General features: G+C 42.7%; 1 protein-coding gene across 13 annotated transcripts in view; it reads left to right on the top strand.

Annotated features, from left to right (window-relative positions):
* The window catches only part of EPB41L2 (erythrocyte membrane protein band 4.1 like 2), a 258,307-nt gene that overhangs the window by 198,787 nt on the left and 35,729 nt on the right, over nt 1–23,791 (top strand). For 3 of the 13 annotated variants that reach the window (XM_088443085.1, XM_088443078.1, XM_088443079.1), the window contains exons 12-17: nt 1,308–1,474; nt 2,872–3,498; nt 5,065–5,100; nt 7,392–7,538; nt 11,454–11,606; nt 23,593–23,646. In XM_088443085.1, the coding sequence (XP_088299211.1) occupies nt 1,308–1,474; nt 2,872–3,498; nt 5,065–5,100; nt 7,392–7,538; nt 11,454–11,606; nt 23,593–23,646 (1,184 nt within the window). Of the gene's footprint in view, nt 1–1,307; nt 1,475–2,871; nt 3,499–5,064; nt 5,101–5,343; nt 5,407–7,391; nt 7,539–11,453; nt 11,607–23,592; nt 23,647–23,791 lie in introns of all 13 variants that reach the window. The other 10 variants (XM_088443089.1, XM_088443082.1, XM_088443091.1 and 7 more) reach the window with 9 other exon arrangements.

Below are 23,791 nucleotides of genomic sequence, written 5' to 3'. Positions count from 1 at the left end.
AACAGGCTTGTTAGGGTTTCCACCTGAGAGTCGCCAATATAAGCCTAGTGTGTTGAGGGCTGATTGTCTCACCTGGGAGAGCAGACAGGGAGTTTGCTCAGAGACACTTGAAAACCTAACTGTGAGTGTTGTGCTGTGCCTTTGTTGCTGGCGAGGGTATTAGGCCCTGCCAGGTTCTGGTAGTGAGGGAACTACCTGTGAAGTTAGTGCCCCGACAGGGCTAGGATTTATGTTTATGTTTTCTTTGTTATTTCTGACATTGTACAATAAAGACTGGCGCCGACCAGCTTGTACTTGCATCCAGACTGGTGTGCTGCTTCCCTGCTGCTGTGTGTGTGTGTGTAAGGAAGGAGTCCTCTACCCAGGAGAGGGACCCCCTAACCTAACTGTTTCACAATATATATATAAAATAGTGTAGTGACTTGTTCAGATATTGCTCATCTAGGATATATAATTTTCTGGAACAGATTTAATATTTCAAATGTAATATATATACAATGAAAAAAAAAATACAACAATGAATGCATTTTGTGTGAGGGAGGACGAAGTCATTAATTTTTTTTTTTAGTTCCTGTGTCTTTACCAAGCAAAGAAAAAATACAGGTGCACAACTCCAAATTAACTGATTATATATAAATAAATACATTTTGCAGTAAATACAATAGAGGTTTTTGGCATAATCTTGGCCAAGCTTATGGGCCTGCCCACCATATCCGGGTAACCTCGTGTCGGGCAGGTCCCTAACATACTAAGGCTCAAATCCAGAGCGCAGGATACCCCCAAACAAGCCCAGCCAATCCACCCCAAAACACCGCTCTAATAAGAAAAGTGAAGTGTTAAGAGCAGCCGCTGGCCACATATAAAGCATAAAAATAAAAAAGTGAAATACATATATATATAAAGGAAACAGACAGTGAAGTATTAAAATGTGTTAAAGGAAAATGTGTTATACTGCGGTGCCCTGAAGCAGATCAGCAAAGCAATCTAGGGGGACCCACACCCCAAAAATGAACCAAAGCTGCACTACACAGTCTAAATATTAGCAGGACTTACCTATATTGTGCCCTAACCTAACTGTGTCACAATATATAAAATAGTGTAGGGACTTGTTCAGATATTGCTCATCTAGGATATATAATTTTCTGGAACAGATTTAATATTTCAAATGTAATATATATACAATGAAAAAAAAATACAACAATTAATGCATTTTGTGTGAGGGAGGACGAAGTCATTAATTTTTTTTTTAGTTCCTGTGTCTTTACCAAGCAATGCTGACATCCTATTTATTCTTCTTACACTAACAGCTCCTATTGGAAGCATCACAGACCAGAGCCTGCTGAAGGAATTTCCTGTTTGTGAGGCAGGCAGTGATATTGATGGTGTAGTCTCAGGCCCAGAGGCTGCAGCTCAAGGAACTCGGGATGGAATACCAACAACCAGCACTCCAATCGTATTCTCCAATGATGCAAAGGTAAGGTCAAGTAAGACCAGTTCAATAAAATCATGTTTGCTGTGTCAGATAAACAATGTTACGTTTTTATGTAAGCTTTCATGTCCATATTATTATTTTTTTCTTCTAATTGGCTAATTGTGCCTCATGTTTCTAATGTTGGTTGTAGTTGCATTCACTGCACATATGCAAGCAATCAGATAAAATATATATATATATAATTTTTTTTTATATATAGAGAGAGAGGGAGCACACAACGCCACTAGAGATATTGCTATACAGGGTATATGTATCTATTTTAAACGTTTAATGTACGATACAAAACACAATATTCCTTGTTTCTACTCATTGCTATTATATCATTTTTTTTTGTTTTTTTAATTTGTCCATCTTCACTTATCAACAGAATGTTCATGTACAACAAGTGTTAGAAAACTTTCAGTTGTGGATTTCTAATGCAAGTGACAATGCTAAGGTCTTTGTTAAGATCCTTTTAGTTCCCATGAAACATACTGTATGTGCCCTAAATGTGCTTGTGCTTATTGTGTGAAGTGCTTAGTATTGTGCCTCACGTAGCAAAACATCAAGAGTTTTTCCTCTAATTGCCATTTTGAATTGTCTATTTTTATCATCCAAGTTGGATTATCATTAAAATGCAAGTCTATTTTAACACATGTATTTTTTTTTTCACTTTTACAAAATATTTTTGAAAAGTTCTTAAAAAAACATTTTATGCAGTTTACAATTGAAACTTAAGAGAGATCTCATTAGCCTTTCATTTATGGTTTACGTACAATAGGATGAGATGTTGCATCCATTTTAAATTCTCCTAATTAATGTAAATTATGTCTCCCCAGTCCTACCTGCATAAATGTGATACAGTACTTTCTATTGTTAGTTATAAATATGGGTAGAGTTCAGTTCATGGATCACAGTACAACTAAGAAAATAACTGATTATGCTCCCTCTTTGGGAAGAAAAGAAAAAAATTAAAAACTATCTGTCTCCAGCCCAGGACAGGTAGGAATCAGTATACATTTGATCTGTAGGGTTCTCCAGATTTTCGGAGGTTTCCCTAGGTCTCCATATTGTATGTGGTTATTAGCCAAAAGCCAACCATAGAATATTTTGATTGATAGGCTTTCAAAGTAGGTTATAAAAGTTTATTAGAAATTGTTAATGGGATAGATGTGATCTATACAGTGGGGTATTTTTCCCTTTGCATTACACAGGAAATTTTAATTTAGAATTGCAAAGTTTTGTGTCTGCTCAAACTTACCTCTAACTAACACTTTTTCTATTTGTTTTTCTTCTTTCTCTGTTCCTATTGCGTGCACATTCTTTTCACTTTTTGTTTTCTACAATATTGTATTTTAAAACACGCTCATATCCACCTGCTGCTGGTGTGGTTCAAATAGCCGAGTCACCCATCATCACAGTCACCCATTCACTGCACTCATACCATTTCCGCAAACCTGGCCTCCATCCCTGAGATGGACGTCTTTTCAGATATTTCAGAGGATGATGCAGTGGAGGATCAGTATGAAAACTTTAGTGGTGTTGATCTAGATCTCAAAGAGTATAAAACAAATGGGATGTTATCGACTCGTGACTTACCACCTAAAATGCTGGAATCCACCACCCATGCAGGCAGCCATTTTTCTCCTCTTGCAGTCTACACAAATCTGTCTTTTAACTATAAAACCGCCGAATGTGGCTTCTTTTCATTCAGCTTTTGCAAAATTTTCCCCCTGAAATTCCCTTCCTTGCTTGATGAGGATGGATACATTAGTTTCCCCAGTCTCCCAGAGGTTTGCGTCTCTTTCCTCCCATCAACCCTCCAACGCTATGTTCTGCTAACGTCTCCTTCCTTCATACCTTCTCTCCTCCTCATATTTGTGCTTCTCCTCTCTGCCTCCCAGTCTGTCCCATTTTCATTGACCCTTTCCCTTCCTCTTGCTCTGTCTCTCTGCTACCTGGAGCCTAAGGTGACTTCATTGGGCTCCTTTTATGACCATGACCTAAATGACAAAGCAGAGGAAGAGGTGTGTATCACTACTGCCTAAGGCTGCCACTTGCACCCAGTTTTCACTTCTGTTTGGTAATTGGAACGCACATTTCTTTCTGTTAGCAGTCATTAATATCACATGCAAGGAACATTGTTTCCATTTTTTTTATCTCAACACATAATAGTGCATAGTAAAATGCAGACATTAATAAAACAGTTTCCTAGTTTATTTTAACACCTCATCTAAACCTTTGTATTAAGAAGCACATCTATATTATAAAATATAATTATACAGTGAAAGACTTTAGAGACATGGGGCAAAATTTACTAACCGGCGGTTTGACGGCAGGTTCTATTCTAAACCCCGGGGGTTTGGTGGCGGGTTCTATTCTATTCTAAACCCCGGCGGATTGGTGGCGGGTTCTATTCTATTCTAAACCCAGGGGCTTTGGTGGTGGTTTTGCAATGGTTTCTAAATGACAGCCCTGTTCTATTCTATTCTGAAATGTGTTTTGACTGTGGTTTGGCGGCGGTTTTGCTATCTGCAGATATACTAAGGCCAAAACCGCAGCAAAATTGCTATCAAAACACATTTTAGAATAGAATAGAACAGGGCTGTCATTTAGAAACCGCTACCAAACCCCCTGGGTTTAGAACAGAGTAGTACCCGCCACCAAACCCTCGGGGTTTAGAATAGAATAGAAACCGCCACCAAACTGCCAGGGTTTAGAATAGAATAGAACCTGCCGTCAAACCGCCGCTTAGTAAATGTTGCCCAAGGTTTCAAAATGTTTTAAGAAATTTCTTCTAGTGTGAATTCTTATAAGGATATGTCTATTCGGATCTGATATCAAGGTGTAATCTCAAAGTATGTACATATCCACCATTGTTTTCACACATATATATTTCATGAAATTTATATTTCACACAGGCCTATCTTATAACAAAAGCAAAATTAGAGTGCGTCTTTTTTTTTTTTTTAAATCTTGTATATTTGGTATAATTAGTTGCATGTCAGATGATGTATCTTCCCTATGCTGTACAGTATGTTACAGAGGAGAATATGGCTACAGCCGTGTATTCTGACCAGAAAACTACCAGTATGGTGCTATTTGGTTTCTTATTTGTAAAGCGGACCTGTTAGGTCAATAACCCCACTTATGTGTTGGAAGGACTATGTTTACAATAAAAACTAAACCGCTAACCTACTTACTGTAAGCAAGGTTAAGTAGGACATTCACCTATATCTTATTACGTAGACTAGATTTACCCTCCTCTTTCATAGGAATAATAGCTAATTTGCAGTATATTCATGTTTATTACATTGCGCTTAAACAAGAATATTTAGAATAAGTATAAAATAGGCTTGCAGGCCCGTTTTGAGGATTTCACCCATTCATTTCACCTTTTGCCAGTTATTGCTTTAGTCATTTCTACAATTTTATAGGTGAAGCAGTACCAAAGTGACTATATATCAGTTCCTGTCACAGAACACAATGAAGATCTGTAGGAAGTCTATGCTGTTGGTAAATGCTTTGCACATTAAACGTGTGCACTAATCCTTGTTTATTTTACTACTGGTGACATATAATGCATGGCGCAGGTGGAGAAAGAAGAGGATGAGACCCCAATACAACAGGTGTTGAATGCTGTTCTGCCAGGATGTATGTAGTTAAACGTTTGGTGTAGCTCGCCCCCTTGCTGTTCATTTTGGTATGCTTGGATTGATTTAAACATTTCGGGTGACATAGACCTCACAGTTTATGAATCCTGTCTAAGCAGATTTAATCTGAAGCTTTACATGTCCGTCCATCTATTCATACCAAATGCTGCTTGTTTTATTTTGCATTATATATTTCCATCTTCAATTTTAATTTCACAGAGCAAGTGCTTGCGAATCCGAGGAGAAAATATTTATGTGAGGCATAGCAATTTAATGTTGGAGGTTTGTATAAAAGCAACGTGTACTCGTGATCTGCCACGGCTGCAAGATTGGGGCTGCCACGCGCGGGCTGCTGCTAAGGACACAGTGCATGAAATGCATGGCTGACGGGGTGGGGAAATCTGCCAGAGAAGAGTGCATGCTGTGACTTGTACTTTGTCTACCTGAAAACTAGACTTACTCTACACCTGGCAATAGTAGTCCTGTGTAGATGTTAAACTAAACCTTGTTATTTGAAACTACGGTAGGAAACATTGTTGACTAATGTATTTATCATGTGACCACCCTATAGCTCCATTCCTATTGGTGCAGTTGTTTAACCATAATTGACAGTCAGTAAAATCCTCTCTATGTAGTTTATGTAAAACCTTAGCTGCCATAGCCTCTCATTAAGCCAGTACTTTATCATGACATTAGAACAAAAGATAAAGCAAATAAAATGTTACTTTTTTTTTTAATGTTTTTTTTTTTTTTTTATGGATTTAACAATAAAGCTAATCAACCCAAAAACTGACCACATTGAGTTAGGAAACTTAATTGTTAATGCGTTTTCGCAACTCTCTCCACCAATCCCTCTATCACAGCAGCACATTGCTGTATTTTGTTTAGATTCCTATTGCATAATCTGGTTCTGTCTCTCTTTAGCTCTGTGACATTTGCAAAGTTATAATAACCAAACTAATCATTGATGTTGCTTTTTTGCAGCTTTCTTAACAAGCTCTGTCGTTTTCTAGACTGACCTACTAAAAAATAAGTTTGTGCATCAAAGGTTTGCTCTGACTTGCTGTAAACAAAGGAGGAATTGTGTTTTTCCTCATTATTTACTTGGAAAAAGGTTATGCACAATTATTTAGTCAATGTTCAAAGCCAGAGCTGACTTTGATAACGATATAACAGTTGTGTTTAAGAGAAATGTCTGATCTGATGAGCGTGTCCTTTGTAACACTATTCAGTCTCAAATTGGTCATATGCTTTGCAAAATTGTATTCTGATTCCATAAAAAAATCCCTTTTTATACAAGACCAATTTAACTGAGCACCGATTGTTTATCAATGCCCTGGTCTTTCCGCTTTATATTATGAAGGTATTTCTTGATTTTAACTTAAACATATTTGAGAAAATAGACTAATAACTACCGGTGTCTCCCTTGAGCAGTATTAAGCTGTGCACACACTAAACGATATTCTCACTGAGCAATATCGTTTAGTGTTTTCCCGGCAGTGGTGTGCTGAATGTCGTTAACGACATTGATCACACACATTGAGCGATGATATTAACGTTATCGCTCAGTGCCGGCACCCTCCCTCATCCCCGAACCTGCACAACCTGACAATATCGTCAGGTTGGACTGCAGGTTTGGGCGATGAATAATGTCGTCAACGACCAGCGCATCGCTGGTCGTTGACGACATACACACTGGCTGATATTGTGAACGATAATGATATCGTTCAATCGCTCATAATATCGGCTAGAGTATACGTGGCTTAAGTTAGTTTGTGATATTTCATATGGACGGTAATTGTTCCAATACATGGGCCAATCGGTCTGTCCATCAGCTGGATCTCTATCAGGTTTGACCTTAAAAGTGTGTGGTCAAAAGAAAAGTAACCAGCTCTTTAGAGTTTGGACTGCAATAGACTGACCTAATGGATTATTGGCATGGTTAGTCAATTACCCGGTGTAGTCAGATAAGTTCAAATGAATTTACAATTTCGCACTATCAAAATCTGATAGTTCTTTAATGTTTATCGGCTCTGGGGTGGCTCTCGTATCCATACTTGCTGTGCTATCTGGCTTGTTGGGTCCAGTCTAAATTACACCATTACATGTATTTAGAGTTACTTACTAGGCATTTTCTCAGATCAAACATTTGTCTGTAATGCATTTCAGCCTGTAGAAGGGCTTATGTGTTTTAATCAAATTTTGTGTTATCAAGCTGTATGTCTCTTTTATTTTATATATATTTTTTTCACATAACCCATTGCTAGGATCTCGATAAATCACCAGATGAGATATTGAAACATCAGGCTAGCATTAGTGAGCTCAAGCGCAGTTTCATGGAATCTACACCTGAGCCGCGTCCCAACGAATGGGAAAAACGCTGCATCACTCCTTTATCTCTGCAGACACATGGGGTATGTCACAGCTTTTTCTTCTGCATGCAGCGTGACGTTTGGGGGTTTGTTTGAATTCCTATTGTTTGAGTATTAAAAAACAGAATAAACTGCTGTTACTGAACGCTGGATCAATTTTGGGTTGAGTCCAAACAGGAGTACAACTGGAATGGAGAACAAATCTAGATAATAATGAATGATAATTGCAGATTTAATGTGTCCGATATAGGTTTCGCAAGACATATAAATAGTATAAATAGAACAAAAACTGTAATAATAGAGAGAGATAAAATTTTACATGTACAGCAAAATTAGATCTTGTGTGAAGACAAATTTGGGCAATTCATGAAAATTACAAGCATATATCTAGATTGAACTAGCAAACTTTCCTACAGATGTGTCCTCATACACCTTGCGTTTTAGACGCTCTGCATTAAGCATAACGGAAAGTGGTTGGAGGAATAGCCGTGACCGCTCATATTGGAAACTTTTGTACCCAGATTTGCAATTTAGTTGCACACAGATGTACTGCAAGACTCTGTGGTCAGTGTATGCTAGCATTGTAGTTTTGTTGTGTCTTATTGTTTTAACAGTGCATATAAGACTTTGCTACTTATACAAGCCATAACACTAGTCCTAAGTACATAGTACACTATTTGTGAATTAGGATGCAAAACCGAGGAAAAAGTAGCAAAATGAAGTAAAAAGTAGCAGGAAAAATGGTCATGGTTGAGGAAAAGGTACACAGGGCAGGACAGGTACAAGCGAACCTTGCCTTTACGATACCGTCATAGGCCGGGTCCCATCAGTCTACCTCTGACGCACCCCATTTCTGTCTGCTGCTCATCCCGTCCCACCACCATTACCACCACTCCAACTTCACTCAGTCTTAACCTCCATCCCATTCCGCTTAGTCCTAACCTCACCCGCAATCGCTATATTGCCTTCAGGTACCTACAATCCCCTATCCTAGACACACAGAATGATTAAAAATACATAGCGCAAGAATAACACCAGGCTTCTTGCACCACATGGCGGAAAAGGAACATGTGTATTAGTACACATCTGTAGTTCAAAGATATCTTCCTGTGATCTGGTTGGGGCCTGTCAGAAGCTATTTGTAACCAGTTGCTATATAAAAATGTATTCTAATGTCAAAATAGGAACACACTGCTTTCTTTTGGAAGCACTGCTCTTTGCAGAGACTTGTTCCTGCCACATAAGGACATTTGTATGCAACTATAATTATGTTCGCTCGTTTACATGTTTAGTGAGGTTTTCCAGACTGAATGTTAACCTGATTAATTTTATTAACATAATAACATTTATTGGAACTTTTTTTTTTTTAATAGTGTTTTTAAAGTTTTGACTTAAACATAAAATATTGTGAGGTTTTTATCTCACTCTGAGGGTATAGAGCCGAAGAAAAAGTTCATAAGTGGGAAATCGTGAGTGTGGATACTGGGACTGATGTTATTTGTAGTTTCAAAGTTTGAATGTCATTTTGGAAATGTTATTATTGTTTGTATATTCATGATTGAAAACAATTATTCAGTTGATTTAGTAAATATATTTTTTGCCAGGTTAACCAAATAGGATATTGGACCTCATTCTGAGGCGGTCATTAGATGCAAGCGGTCGCTCTGAATGAAGGCGGCCACTTGCATCTTGTAGTGCCGCCTCTTGGTCGATCGCTAAATTGTGGGTTACCACGCACAGCTCTAGCGACCGACTAGGGTGATGGTCGCGATGGACAAGACCATCGGGGCTTGCGACGAGACCCTAAGGTTGGGTCTCGGCACTCGAAAGCCCTAGGGAGCTTCCTGCTCTGATCGAGCAGGAAGCTCCCCACTGACATCACTGCTTATGTCAGTGGGGCCGCCCCCAAACGGCAAGCGTTCCTTCGGGAACGCCTCCGTTTGGCCGGCCACGCCCCCTGCCCACCTCCCAAACGGGGCGAGCTGTCACTCACCATCGACAGCTCGTCCTCTTTGGTGCGAGACCCCTAGCGACGGCGCGCCCGTCGCTAGCCGGGTCTCGTGCATGCGCACGTCGGATCTGCTCCGACGGTCGCATGCCCAGTGGGGGACCATCGACCCGGTTGCGAGCGCTCCGCGCTTGTGACCGGGTGTGAATGACCCCCATTGTGCTTTATATGAAGTGAAAAACAATAAAGACTAGACATTGTGAGGTGTAAATTTCTATGTTTAGTATTGTCATTTACTTTGTCATTACATTTGTTCTCCTGTTTTGCATCTAGTTGATTTTTTAAATAAAAGACAATATTTTCATTTCTATAGTTTGAATTGTGTAAATTATCGCATTACTTTATGGCAGACTAAAGGTAATGTCATTTTTTTCTCCCTTGGAAGATGTGGCAGTAGTTCCAGTACAGGTTGGTTAGAAGGTAAAAATTTAGGTGAAAGACTACGATTATGAGAAGTGTATCTGATTCCATTATTTTTCACCATCAATGCAAATATGAAAGAGAATAACTTGCATATGTCTTCTTTGTATAAGTCTTTGAAGAAAGTGAAACTCTTGTAACCCCTAATTGTTTAACATGCTTCTGCCACTTATTATGTGCTACTTCACTTGGCATCTGCTTTGACAAATGACTCTGGACATAAGACACCATAGATTGAAGAATGTTGAATGTCCGCACAACTTCGAAAATAGAATGTCCCAACCGTTGAGCACCCACTATTATTCCCTGTTCGAACTCTGGTAATTCACGTCGTCTTGCCATGAGCAGCCTAGCTGGTGTTCAAACTGACTTACGAGATGTTAGATTACAACTGATGCATGTCTGGGCATTTCCAAGACATCACAGTACAGAGACGCCACCTACCATTACCTTACATACTGCTATCCCATGACTTCTGGCACTTCAGTGTATTTATTCATTCACATACAATGTAAAAATACTTTTGTCCTGGAGTAAAAAACTCCTATTTACAGATGAGGGTACATGTTCATAATTTCCATGTTGAGAGTGAAAATTTCCTGAAGTGTAAATACTCTTTAGCAGACCAATAAAATAACTATCAATGATGTGACATTTCAGTATCAGAAGATTTCAAACACAAAAAATCACAGAAATAATTATAAGAATAGTAATTGTCTCTCAGATAGATAGATAGATAGATAGATAAACAACATGTAGGCTAAACATGTTTTGTTTTAATCTAAAAAAATAAATAAAAATTGGATAAAGTATACATCTTAAGTAAGGGTCCATAATCAACACATTTCATAGAGGAGCAATTATTGCCCTATTGTTTTTCCAAGAAAATTATTTATAATTACTTATTTTAGTCCATCATTCATTAGCCATTTTTACTATACTTGCGATCTGTCACTCACGCAACTTCTCCTTCCCCATCCTGTCCCCTCCATTCCTTCCACTCCACTATGGTGCCACTTTGCATACTACTTTCCTTTTAAAATAGTTTATTTTGGGCAGGCTTTTTGGATAGTTTAGCCCAAAGTGTAACATAAAGATGATGTACAGTGTTGCCATATTAATCTTATCACACAATAAAATTTCATATTTAAAAAAAAACAAAAAAAACTTTTAAACAGAATAGTAATTTATGTAGTGATAATTTTAGTACATCATTACAGTATTCCAGCAGTAATGTCCATGGTCGTCGTCAGTGCTAAATATTGCAGCATTAGCCATGCGACAACCAGTCTTCCAGCCTAGGTTTTCACGAAGTGCTTTGTTTATTTAAAAGTAGAAACATTGATTTTTCATTTCCTATATTTAAAAACAACTACTGTAGTTCTGACTCATCACTTTATTGACTTGGTAATTGCACATTTTTTAATTAATGTTTTCACTTGTATAACATCTTTTTTCATAGGTTATTACATAGTTACATTGATAATTATTTTCTGTTAACTTTGTTCTCCACTTTCTAACTTGTCTAGAGCCTAGAAGAAGAGATAACATCTATTCTGTTTAGTAAAGAAAGCTTTTCTACCTACTCTCCATCTAATCTACGGACAACAGAAGCCAATATTTTGAATAATAGTGTGCCCACTGACATGCTTTGTGCTTCTCATTCCCCAACACTGCCTGAGGTGCACTTCCTTTCTTTGCTTTCATTGCTGTTTTAATTACGTATGCCATTCCAATCCCTGCTGTTTAAATAGACCTCTATGACATGTAGCACTTGATGACACTTACAGCAGGGGTGTACAACCGTTTTTGGACACAGGACAGCATTGAGATATAGTACCCATTAGAAATAGCTGTATTAAAATTTAAGCATGTGAAATACATAGAATTTACTAGGACAATAACATATTTGCAGTTAGGTCATGTCTATCAATAATAGGGCCAAAAAGTGGGTGCACTGCTGCAAAGTAATGGTGCACTTCCAGAGGGGACCATGTCATGTCAAATACGACACAAACCATGGCCCCCCTCCTTTCTAAGCAAATTTCCATTACCCATTTCTCTAGTAACACATTTCCCCTTCGCACTTGCCTCTGTGGGTTCTCTTACCCTTTCCCTCCTGCAATTGCCTCTGTGGGAATGCTTTCCCTCTTCCGCAGTCACCTCTGGTAATGCTTTCCCTCTTCCGCAGTAACCTCTGTAGGTAATACTTTCGCTCCTCTGCAGACGCCTCTGTGGGAACATTTTCCTTCCTGTGCAGTTGCTTCTGTGGGAACGCTGTCCCTCCTCCACAGTCGCATCTGTGGGAATTTTGTATCTTTTCCGCAGTCGCCTCTATGGAAACGCTTTCCATCCTCCGCGGTTGCCTCTGCAGGAACTCTGTACCTCCTCCACAACCACCTCTGTGGTAATTTTGTATCTATTCCATAGTTGCCTCTGTGGGAGCGCTGTCCCTCCTCTGCAGTCACTTCTGTGGGAGTGCTATTCCTCCTCTGCGGTTGCCTCTGCAGTGGCGGATCTACTGTGAAGCTAATGAAGCTTAAGCTTCAGGGGCCCTGAAACAAAGTTTTTTTGTTTTTTTTTAAGGAGTGAATTTTTCAACAAAATCAATGGACTTTTTAAGTGTGTTATTAAAAGGAGGTTATTTTAGTGATAGAATCATAAGCCAGTGGGTTGAAGTACTTAATATTGACCTTAGAAATATTCTCTACACTAGTGCATTTAGAGCAGATAGTGTCTTCTGGCCAGTACTAATCAGGGGAGTGTCTGGATACTCAGAAACCCTCTTGATCAGTACTGACCAGCAGACACTATATCTATAGCTCCGACTAGAGAATGACTTATGAACTGGCCGGGGTGCAGACTAGAGAGCTGCTGTCAGTGTCACTGCTGAGAGCAGTACTGCCAGATGCTCCAATCTCCATTTGTGCTGTCCCATCTGCTAGAAGTCGGCCCTGCAGTGCTGACCACAAACTGAAAGCTGAGCTGACTGATGGCATGCAGCTCAGAGGCAGAAGCACAGAGCGTGGGGGAGAGACCTGACTCTGGGATTCCAGAGATCCCACTCAGGAGGATCAATAGCTGGCATCCTACAGAGGAAGTGAGTATAGCTGAGCATCCACTATACAATTTTCTGTCAGATATCTGTCCAATCTGGCTGGTTGGAATGAAAACCTGGTAATGTAGGGGAGCAAATGACAGTCGTCCATTTGCTCACAAACACTGGAAAATAGCCAAAAATGGTTGTTTAGAACTAATTGGTTAAAACACACAAATATAACCAATTTGAACAATTTTGTTTGTCCTTTTTTCAGTGTTTAAGACCGTATGATCGTCTGTCATTTGCTCCTATACATTACCAGGTTTTCATGCCAACCAGCTAGATTTGACCGATATCTGACAGACCATTGTATCGTGGATGCCAAGCTTAAGTTTTTGCTTTGTACGTGGCCTATCCACAGTCTCTCTCTCTCTCTCTCTCTCTCTCTCTCTCTCTCTCTCTCTCTCTCTCTCTCTCTCTCTCTCTCCTACGTATATCTATTTATCTAACTACAGTCTCTCTCTCATTTCTACATATATCTATCTGACTACAGTCTTTCACTCTCTGGGGGGTTTCTACATCTGTCTACAGTCTTTCACTCTCTGGGGGTTTTCTACATCTATCTATCTACAGTCTCTCACTTTCTGGGGAGTTACTGCATCTATCTATCTACAGTCTCTCACTTTCTGGGGAGTTACTGCATCTATCTATCTACAGTCACTCACTCTCAGGGGGGGGTTTCTACATCTCTGCCATTTTGGCCTTAAGGTCCTTGCAAGGGCAGCCAGGCCCTTTGGCCCTTGTTGGATGTAACTCTTTCCCTCCCCACACTGGCCTGTCTGGGAATACTTTACCTCCCCGAAGTTGCCTCTGTGGGAACGCATTCCCCCACACTGGCCTTTGTGGGAATGCTTTTCCTAACCAATCATTTACTGTACTTGCACTCCCAAGCAGTGAGAGTTGATCCACCTGTAGCAACACATTACTCCCACCCCCCTTTAGCAACACAACCTCATCCTCTCCACTGTTGACTCTCTCTGTCTATTGTTCTACTCCCTACAGGTGCAAAAAATATGAATATAATGACATAGTGGGATAAGATATTGCTTTGATTTTTCTTTCAATTTAAGGTTTGCAGGTTGTGACTACAAGCATGTTCTCAGGGAGCACCTGTAGAGCTGATTTTGTCAATTTAGATCAGAGGTGTAGAACATTTTATAGACTGCATGTAGCATTGTAAGATGGTACACTTTCAGAAGGGCCATAATAAAACTTAAACATTTAAAATATGTAGAATGTAATATGAGAACAGAGGAACCTCTTTGGAGTTATACCATACCTCTCAACATTATTAAAACTGCAGTGGATGTGCCCATTCCATGTGGTCAGGTCACATAGGGACCAAATCAAAGCCCTTCCATGTAATACACTTGCACCTATTCTTACCTCTGTAGTGGCACGTTGCACCTCTTCTCACCTCTCTAGTTATACATTACCCCTCTTCTCACACCTCTAGTGGCACGTTGCCCACCACTGAACACTTAAGGTGCTGGTGGAATGTATATTGACAATATACTTTTATCTATAATATATATACAGCTAGAAGTAGTAAATGGCAAGCATAAATTACCTTAATGCAGTGATTTCCAAACTGGGTGCATCAGGACACTTGCAGGTGTGCCATGGTTGATGGTCTAGGACCAAATGAAATTATTTATAGTCAATGTGTTAGGCAAAAACAGTGCTGATGGTGGACAAACCCAAGTGCAATCCCGTCTACCTCCACAACCACATAACTGAACCTGAACTGAACAATGACATGTAAGCACAATTTACTTGTTTGCTAAATCTCTTATTAAGAAACTTTTGGCCTGGGGTTGTTATGAAAAAATTCTGATACTCTATGGCACCGTGATTCAAGAAAGTTTCAGAACCACTGCATTAATGGAAAAATAGAACCTTGTATCAAAATGTTTTAAAATACAGCTGCTAGCAAGCAGAGCATCATAAAGAACTTCGGTATGCACAGTACTGTAGTTGGCCACCTGGATGACAGGCTGCAGTTTCTTACAAAGTGGGAACTAGACTAATGCACACTGTTTGTGTGTGTGTGTGTGTATATATATATATATATATATATATATATATTATGACAGCAGCACTGAGGTCAATAAAACACACCTAAATACAGGTTAATATCCAACTTTTCGGGGCGTGACTTTATTGCTCCATCATCAGGGTATAATATTACATAAACAGTGTACTTATACCACCACCATCACCATGTGAAACCGCGGCGTCCGGATAAGGTGGCGCCCAATGATGGCGTCATCACCATGCTCCTGTCGCCAGGACCACCGCTACTAGACAAGTGAACAAAACATGTAAATTACAAGCACATTACATCAATTTCTTCTGGGTTGATGTAATGTGCCTACAATTTATACCCTGATGATGGAGCAATAAAGCCACACTCCTAAATGTTGGATACTTACCTGTATTGATGTGTGTTTTATTGACCCGAGTGTGTCTGGATACATATTGTGGACTGTCCGTGCAGGGGAGTCCCAACTGAGGGCATCGGGGACTTTGCTTTACAAGTATTTGGAGTGCCAACCTATTGGACTGTGTGTGTATGTATGTGTAAATACGTGTGTGTGTGTGTGTGTGTGTATATATATATATATATATATATATATATATATATATATGTGTGTGTATGTATATGTGTATATATATATATATATTCCTTCAGGGTCCATAGGGCCCCACAGGGGAGACAATGGGGTGTAGGTGGGACTTGGAGGACTGGACACCAACAGTAAAGCTTTTCAATCCCAGGATGCTCTGGTTCTTCCCCCTATACCCCGCCCACAGCCTGAGGGCAACTCAGTCTCGTTGGTGTCTGGCAGGAGCTGGTTCTCAGTTTTAACAGTGGGGCTGCTATTAAGCAGCCCAAGCTTATTTTTCTGATTTTATTTTACTGCTAAGCAGCAGCACGAGACAGTCCTTTGGACGTCTGCACTGCTGCTCCATCACTCCTCCACGGTGCCGTGACACCAGCCCTCAGGTACTCCTGGCGGGGCTTAAGGGGGATATAGCTAGCAAGGCTCCCCAGACTGCAGCCGGGACTCAAGAGGACAGGTAAGGCGGATCCTTGCTTGCGGGGACCCGTGTCTAATGCGCAGTCTTGCTTCTGGTCTTGGGAGACAGACCAGAGGTGCTGATAGGGACACCGGTTCGTCCGGGACTCCACTAGACCACATGGGCAATAGCAAACACAGGTGCATGGCACGATTTGATGCCAGGGGACCCAGTGGTTAATGTCGGCATAGGGGAGAAGGCGCTCTCCCTGAAGACGTCCGTGCCGCTACTCCGACACCCCGCTGGTCGCCGACCATACTGATCCGGGGAACTCTGCGGGCTCCTGGGGGTTCCAGCTAGTGGGATCCACTGGGGGTCCTTGACTGTGGCCGGATTTCATGGAGGACATTCAGGTAAGTAGCGGGCGTCTGCGGTGGGCGCCCGCTGATGCAGTTTATTTTTGTCTCCAGGGCTGGGGGCTCCTTGGGGACGGCAGCAAGTGGAGCCAGGCAAGAGCCTGTGCTACCACTGGACCACCAGGATATGGGGCTGGCACGACGTGGAGTTGCGCACCAGCATCCAGGGGGTTAAATGCATGCCAGGGGAGCTCACTTTCCTGTACAGCACAGGCGGCGCCTCCCCAGCTGCACACAGCGCCATTTCCTCACTGATTAAGCGGGCTGTTCCAGCGTTCTTCACCCGGGCCCACCTCCTCTGAGCTCTGGCGGCCATCTTTTTTTGCGTGTGCATACAAACGCTGGTCTCAATGTGGTACGGTGCCTGGGTCCCCCCTACATACCTCTCCTCACAGAAGGTCAGTGTATGTAGCACTATTCCCACTAGACTTTAGGTCTTGTGGTTGATTGTAGTGCAATTGTGCAGGTAGTTATTCTGCATACTGTGTGACTTATGCTAGTGCTGTGTGTCTGATTTAATTCTGCCAGCCATTTTACAATCCATATTTCTTTCTCCCTTCAGCCCTCACGGTACCGGTACTGTCAGGGTGGGAATTTACCTCAGACAGAAGTGCTTACTGTGTGGTGGGTCACATTGTTTTTCATAATGTCTGGGAGTGATTCACTGCAGACTAGTGCTCATACCTACCTGCTCCAGATGTAAGGTAGGTATTGGAGAAGGGGATGTACTTAAGGAGTTATGTATGCTATGCCTTCTTCTGTATCTTGCTATGCTATGTTGACATCCCTGGGCTTGTTTTGTACAGGCTTTTGAACGCCTTAGTGGGTCGGTTATCTGCCCCCCCCCCCCGCGTTCACTCAATTGGGATTTTACGTAAGCAGGCAGTAGTCCCATCCCCCATATAGGGGTTCTGGGACAGATGGTGGCATAGTGTTCCCCTCAACAGACCCTTTCCCAAGCGGAACCTGTCTGGGTACACTCACCATTATGGTGCAGAACCTAGCGGATAGGTTACAGGAACCTCCGTTTCGGCCTGCTAAGAGACTGTTATTGTCACCCCATATCAAAGATGATGATGACATTACGTCAGATGAGGGTGAACTTCCGTCCATATGGCATGCTCAATACAGACGACGGCCTTCCTGCGGCTACACCTTCATATGCTTACTTTTAAGGAAGTTAAAGATACAGCTGCTATTTTTTCCCCTATCTGGCCAATTAGTGGATCATTTAGAGGAAGCATGGAAGTTTCTGGGAAACGGTTTCAACCTGAAAAGCGTGAGGCTTCTGCATAACCATTTACACTACTTCATCAAATGAGAGGCTCCTCTTCAGGTGGATTCTCATGTGGCACGCTTGGTGAAGTGCCCTTACCTATTCCGTCCATGTCATCTCTCTCTGATGGTACGGACCGTAAGGTGAAGGTCCGTAAGGTGGAGGTGTGTCTTAAGTCTGTTTACTCCCTCGCTGAAGGGGCCTCCAGACCGGCTATGGCCATCTGTTGGGTGGCATCTCAACAAGGGACGCCTGTTGGAACCCGGACTGGGTCCTTCTCACGACGGATGCCTGTGTCCGGGGCTGGGGCGCTGTAACGGGTCCACACGTCTTTCAGGGACGTTGGAAGTCAGTGGAGTCTGCCCTCCCGATCAATATATTGGAACTTCGGGCGGTGTTCAGAGCCCTTCAACAAGCAAGACCCATTCTTCACGGAAAGCCCGGGCAAATTTAGTCAGACAACGCCACCACGACCGTTAAGGAGGAACTCGAAAGTCAGGTGGCCCCTCCAGGAGGTATCCCGCATTCTGACTTGGGCAGAAGGCAATCTCGCAGCCATGTCGGCAGTGTTCATCCCATGAGTCTTCAATTGGGAAGCGGACTTCCTCAGCCGGAACGATGTGCATCCAGGGGAATGGTCCCTTCACCAGGAGGTATTTCAGCTCCTAGTGGACAAATGGGGCCTTCCAGTAATAGACCTCATGGCCTCCAGACACAACCGCAGGCTGTTAGTGTATGGGTCCAGAACAAGAGACGCAGAGGCTCTCCTGGTAGACGCTCTGTCGGTATGGTGGACCTTCCAGTTTGCGTACTGTTTTCTCCGTTCTCCCTTCTTCCTTGAATGCTTCGAAAGTTCAGTCAAGAAGGGGGTATGATCCTGCTGGTGGCTCCAGCATGGCCCAGACGTCACTGGTACTCAGAGCTTCGGAATCTCTCCGTCAACACTCAACGTCCGGACCTGTTGCCTCAGGGTCCGGACCTGTTGCCTCAGGGTCCGGACCTGTTGCCTCAGGGTCCGGACCTGTTGCCTCAGGGTCCGGACCTGTTGCCTCAGGGTCCGGACCTGTTGCCTCAGGGTCCGGACCTGTTGCCTCAGGGTCCGGACCTGTTGCCTCAGGGTCCGGACCTGTTGCCTCAGGGTCCGGACCTGTTGCCTCATTTTCCCTGTATTCCCTATATTCTACTATAACCATGGCATACTAAAGTATAGGGGGTTCATTGTACCTCACATCTGCCTATATTTGTGAGGGCTATCGCAATGCCGTTGTGCAGTACACTGTGCCATTTTGCACATACATCTGAGTTGCTCACTGCACTGCGTCAGAATGAGTGTTACATTATTCTTGCAGCTATGTCTGGCAGAGGCAAGAATAACAAGCAACTTGCTGCTCCCACTCTGGTGTCTTGTAGATACTCCCTGCAATTCCTTTGCCTCCCCCATGGGTTGATGTACTTTCTACCTCAGTGCAGAGTCTGGCAGATACCTCTACAGCCTTTCAACAAATGCTGCAAAAGGAGAGACCCTTACCTAGTAAACCTACTAAGCATGCAGTGTTATCTTCCCAGTCCACCCAGCTATCCGATTCTGAATCATCATCTGGGGAGGCAGAAGACGCGATCTCACTCTGACTTTCCCTCGGGAGATGAGGAAACCTCTACATTGAATATACCTGCACTTGTGAGAGCTGTAAAATCTATTTTTCAAATAGAAGAGACAGAACCTGCTCCTAAGGCAAAAGAGACAGTATTTAAGTGACAAAGGGTAGTTTTACCAGAGTTTCCTCACTCTGATCAGCTATCTGATCATATGAGTGAGGCATGGAATATGCCCAGTAAAAGATTTCAGCTTCCTAAATGTTTGTTACTTTTACCCTCTTCCGCTACTGATTGCACTAAATTGGAAGTTCTGCCCGCAGTGGATTCCCACGTGAAACGTCTGGTCAAGAATGCTAATTTACCTATCCATACTGCAACCTCCTTGAAGGAGACTACGGATAGAAGGATGGATGCTTGTCTAAATCTATATACTCTCTTATAGGAGCTGTTACTCGTCCTGCTAGGGCTATGGCCTGGGTGGCAAAAGCCATTGAGAGTTGGGCAGAGGCCCTAGAAGAGACATTTCCCTCTGATGCTTCAAGGCAACAGCTGTCCTACATACCTCACATTTAGAGATGCAGCCTCCTATTTGGGTGAAGCAGCTATGGATACGGCTCTCCTAGCTTCCAAGGCATCTGCCACTTCTGTAGTAACCCGCCGTATTATTTGGCTCCGCTCATGGAAGGCAGATTCAGACTCTAAATAGGCATTAGAGTCTCTGCCTTATTTTGGGGATATCCGGTTTGGCCCAGAATTAGACAAAATTGTGACTACCTTGGCAGCTTCCAAGACAGCGTTCCTGCCCTCTGCATATAATGCAAAGCCTCGGATGTCCACCTACCAAATCTGAGGACAAGCCTTCAGCCTGACAGGGCGGGCCTCTCCCTGGGGGCTCCCAGGGTTGGAGGCAGGCTTCTTCAGTTCTGGTGTCAGACGCCTGGGTAACAGAAGTGGTCTCAGACTGTTATGCCATTTCCTTCCTGAGACGACCCCCCCAGCAGTTCTTTTGCACAGGGCCGCCTTCGGATCCAAGCAAGGTCCTGCTGCTCCAAAAGGCCATTCAGTCCTTACTGCTCTCTGGAGTAATAATTCCGGTCCCCTCCTCACGAGAGAAGAGCTATTATTCTATCCTTTTCTTGGTTCAGAAGCCCAGATCGGCATATCCTCAACCTCAAGTTTCTGAACAAGTTTATCAGGGTGCCCAGGTTTCATATGGAAACCCTCCGCTCTATTACCCTGGCTATGGAGCCTGGGGACTTTAGGACGCTTACCTACATATACCTATAGCACCTTCTTGGTTTGCTATACTACAGCAACATTACCAATTTCAGGCTCTGCACGCAGCCGGCCAATCGCAGTGAGCATGCAAAGACAACAGAGTGAGTGACACAAAGTGACCGTTTGGGGGTGGAGAGGGGGGGTGGTCGAATGAACTCAGGCGTGCCTGTGCGTTTGAACGCCGTTACAGGGGCGTGCAAAATTAACCATCTGCGGTTGTATTTGCTGGCAGAGGTCTAGATGGCGAAAGGAAGTTTAACAGTTTGTGGGGTACGGTCATGTCAACCACAACTGTGCGAGTGGTTCCACTGTTACCGATGTTTTCGCTGACTTGCGGATGCATGTCATGGGAAGAGGACAGACTTTATACAGTGATGGACGTCTTGGTATAATGCTGCAGTTGCTGTGCGATTGCATTCATTAGCATATTTTCGCAGCTAGCGGGTGTGTGCCAACGCAGCCGAATCAGGCCCTCAAGACAGAACCACAAACTTCCAGTGTATGGAGCCAGGACAAGGGATCCCAACGCAATCTTTGTGGATGCATTATCTGCAAGGTGGACCTTCCATTTGGCGTACTTCCCTCCAATATCGCTTCTTCCTCTGGTACTACGGAAGTTCAAACAGGAAGGGGGCACAGTCCTGTTGGTAGCTCTGGCTTGGCCCAGACGCCATTGGTACTCCGATCTTCAAAGTCTCTCCATAGATGGTCCTCTTCAACCAGACCTGTTGTCTCAGGGTCCCAAATCTACATCCGGACCTCTCCCGCCTGTCTTACGGCTTGGCTTGTGAGACATCCCTGTTAAGGGATTTTCTGGCTCTTTGGTCCAGACCAAGCTCAGAGTACGCAAATCGGACTGAATCACTGAATATGGCATACATATTTCCAGTGGTGTGCTCCTAGAAACTGAACCTCAAGTTTTTAAGGTTTCTAGAATACTTGCCTTTCTTCAGGCTGGATTGGATCTCTGAAAGTGCACGTCTCCACTCTATCTGGTTCCAGAGCAGAATTGATCCTCTACCCGATGTTCACACCTTCCTAACAAGGTGTTCTACGTATAAAACCTCCCTTTGCCCCTCCTTGGCTCCTTGGGATTTGTCAGTGGTTCTCCATGCACTTCAGGAACCTCCATTCGAACCCCTGGAATCAGTGGATGTCAAATGGCTCACTGCGAAGACTGTTTGTTCTAGCTATAGCATCTGCCCGTAGGGTTTCAGATTTAGGGGCACTTTCATGTCGCTCTTCCTTTTTAATCTTTCATCAGGACGGGCTGTTCTTAGAACGCGCCTCCTGCTTCCTTCCAAAGGTGGTTTCTCATTTCCACCTTAATGAGGAAATTGTGATCCCAGCCTTTCAATCACCAGACCTCTCGGCTGGTGAGGCTTCTTTTGATGTGGTCCCCGTGCTCTGAAGATCTACATGGACCCTTCTTGTGCCATCAGGAAATCGGATAATCTCTTCATCTTATACGGATTCCATAAGAAGGGATGGCCAGCTAACAAGCCAGTTGGCTTCACATGACTATCTCACAGGCTTTTACTCAGACGGGCCTTCCTGTGCTGGCTACTGTATCTGCTCATTCTACTCGCTCTGTGGGTCCTTCGTGGGCACCCGGTGTGGTGCCTCTGCTGAACAGCTATGCAAGGTGGCCATGTGGTCTTCTGTCCACAACTTTCTTAGGTTCTATGCCTTTGATACATTTGCCTCTCAGGATGCTTCCTTCGGGCGCCGGGTTCTCTAAGCTAAGGAGCATTCCCACCATAGAACAATTGCTTTGGAACATCCCCATTGTCTCCCCACTAGAGCCCTATGGACCCTAAAGAAGAAAAGGAGAGTTATGGTAAAACTTACCCTTGTTAAATTTATTCAAAGTCCATAGGGTCCACAGGGCACCCGCCTGGATGCACCTGGCTTTTATGGGTTCTCTTGGTCACTTGTTTCCTTCTCTGTGTGAGAGTGACCGTGTACCAGTCTTCCTTCTCTCCTATCCTGCTTGGGCTTGTTAACAAAACTGAGTTGCCCTCAGGCTGTGGGAGGGGTATAGGATGAAGGGCCGGAGCATCCTGGTATTAAAAAGCTTTGCTGTTGGTGTCCGGTTCTCAAAGTCCCACCTACACCCCATACCCCATTGTCTCCCCTGTGGACCCTATGGACTTCGAAGAAAGAGCGTTAACAAGGGTAAGTTCCACCATATCTCTCTCTTATATATATTTATATATATATCTGTCTGTGTGTATGTATGTGTATATATATATATATATATATGTATGCATGTTTGTGTATATATATATATATATATATATATATATATACACACACATACATGTTTACATGTACACTTAAATAATTCCTTCTAAATTAAGTAAAATATTCTTTTGATTTAGTCCAGACAAGCTAAACCAACTTTACCCCTGTCTTTTAATCCGGAATAGCATCCATAAGGTTGTTATTTGCTATCAGGGGTTGTTTTATGCTGCCCACACAGGCATACATTTGATTGGGGCTGCTTAGCATTCTGGTTGGCCGATGACCGCAATTTGCAAGTGTGTGTGCTGTCATTGACTGACCAATACCTGTTCAGCAATACTTGTTCAGGTCTGATCTGTTTGCTTGGCTTTACCATGGATTACTGCATCCTGACAAGTTGGTCAACAACAAGTGTGGGCATATTTGAAGTTCATGTGGTCTCTGCTATTACAGACTTGTAATAGTCTGCTTTATTGGCAGATAATTAAATTGTGTTTGTGTTGTGTACATTTATTTGTGTAACTATTGTCTATATCTAAGTAAGCACCCTGCGACTCTTAATGTTCTATGTGTTGTATGTTGTGATTTTTTTTTGGCTGGTGGGGGAAGTGGGTCTTCTTATATGATGCTATTTCACAACAGTGATTTGTGATCAAGTCGATCGATCTGTTTTAAGTCAGTCTTTGTGTACATATATTGATTGTGTCCTCTGGTTACTTTGTGTCCTGCAGAAACTTTTACCCAGAACAAGAGGGATGCGCACTGGACTGAGTGATGCTCTTGAGGTGCTCAAATTGTACCATAAGTACCAATATGTTCATCTTAATCACCATCACATTTTTCACTTTTCAGTTGACATCACTTTTTGTTCTTCTTGAAATGCAGAAGACTTAAGTTAATTTCAGTTTGTTTGTTTTTTTTGTTGTTCTT

Source organism: Taudactylus pleione, unplaced genomic scaffold, assembly GCF_031769625.1.
Source record: "Taudactylus pleione unplaced genomic scaffold, aTauple2 ptg000326l, whole genome shotgun sequence".
NCBI lineage: Eukaryota > Metazoa > Chordata > Amphibia > Anura > Myobatrachidae > Taudactylus > Taudactylus pleione.
Note: the sequence above shows the minus strand (reverse complement) of the source record. Positions and strands in the feature narration are given on the sequence as shown.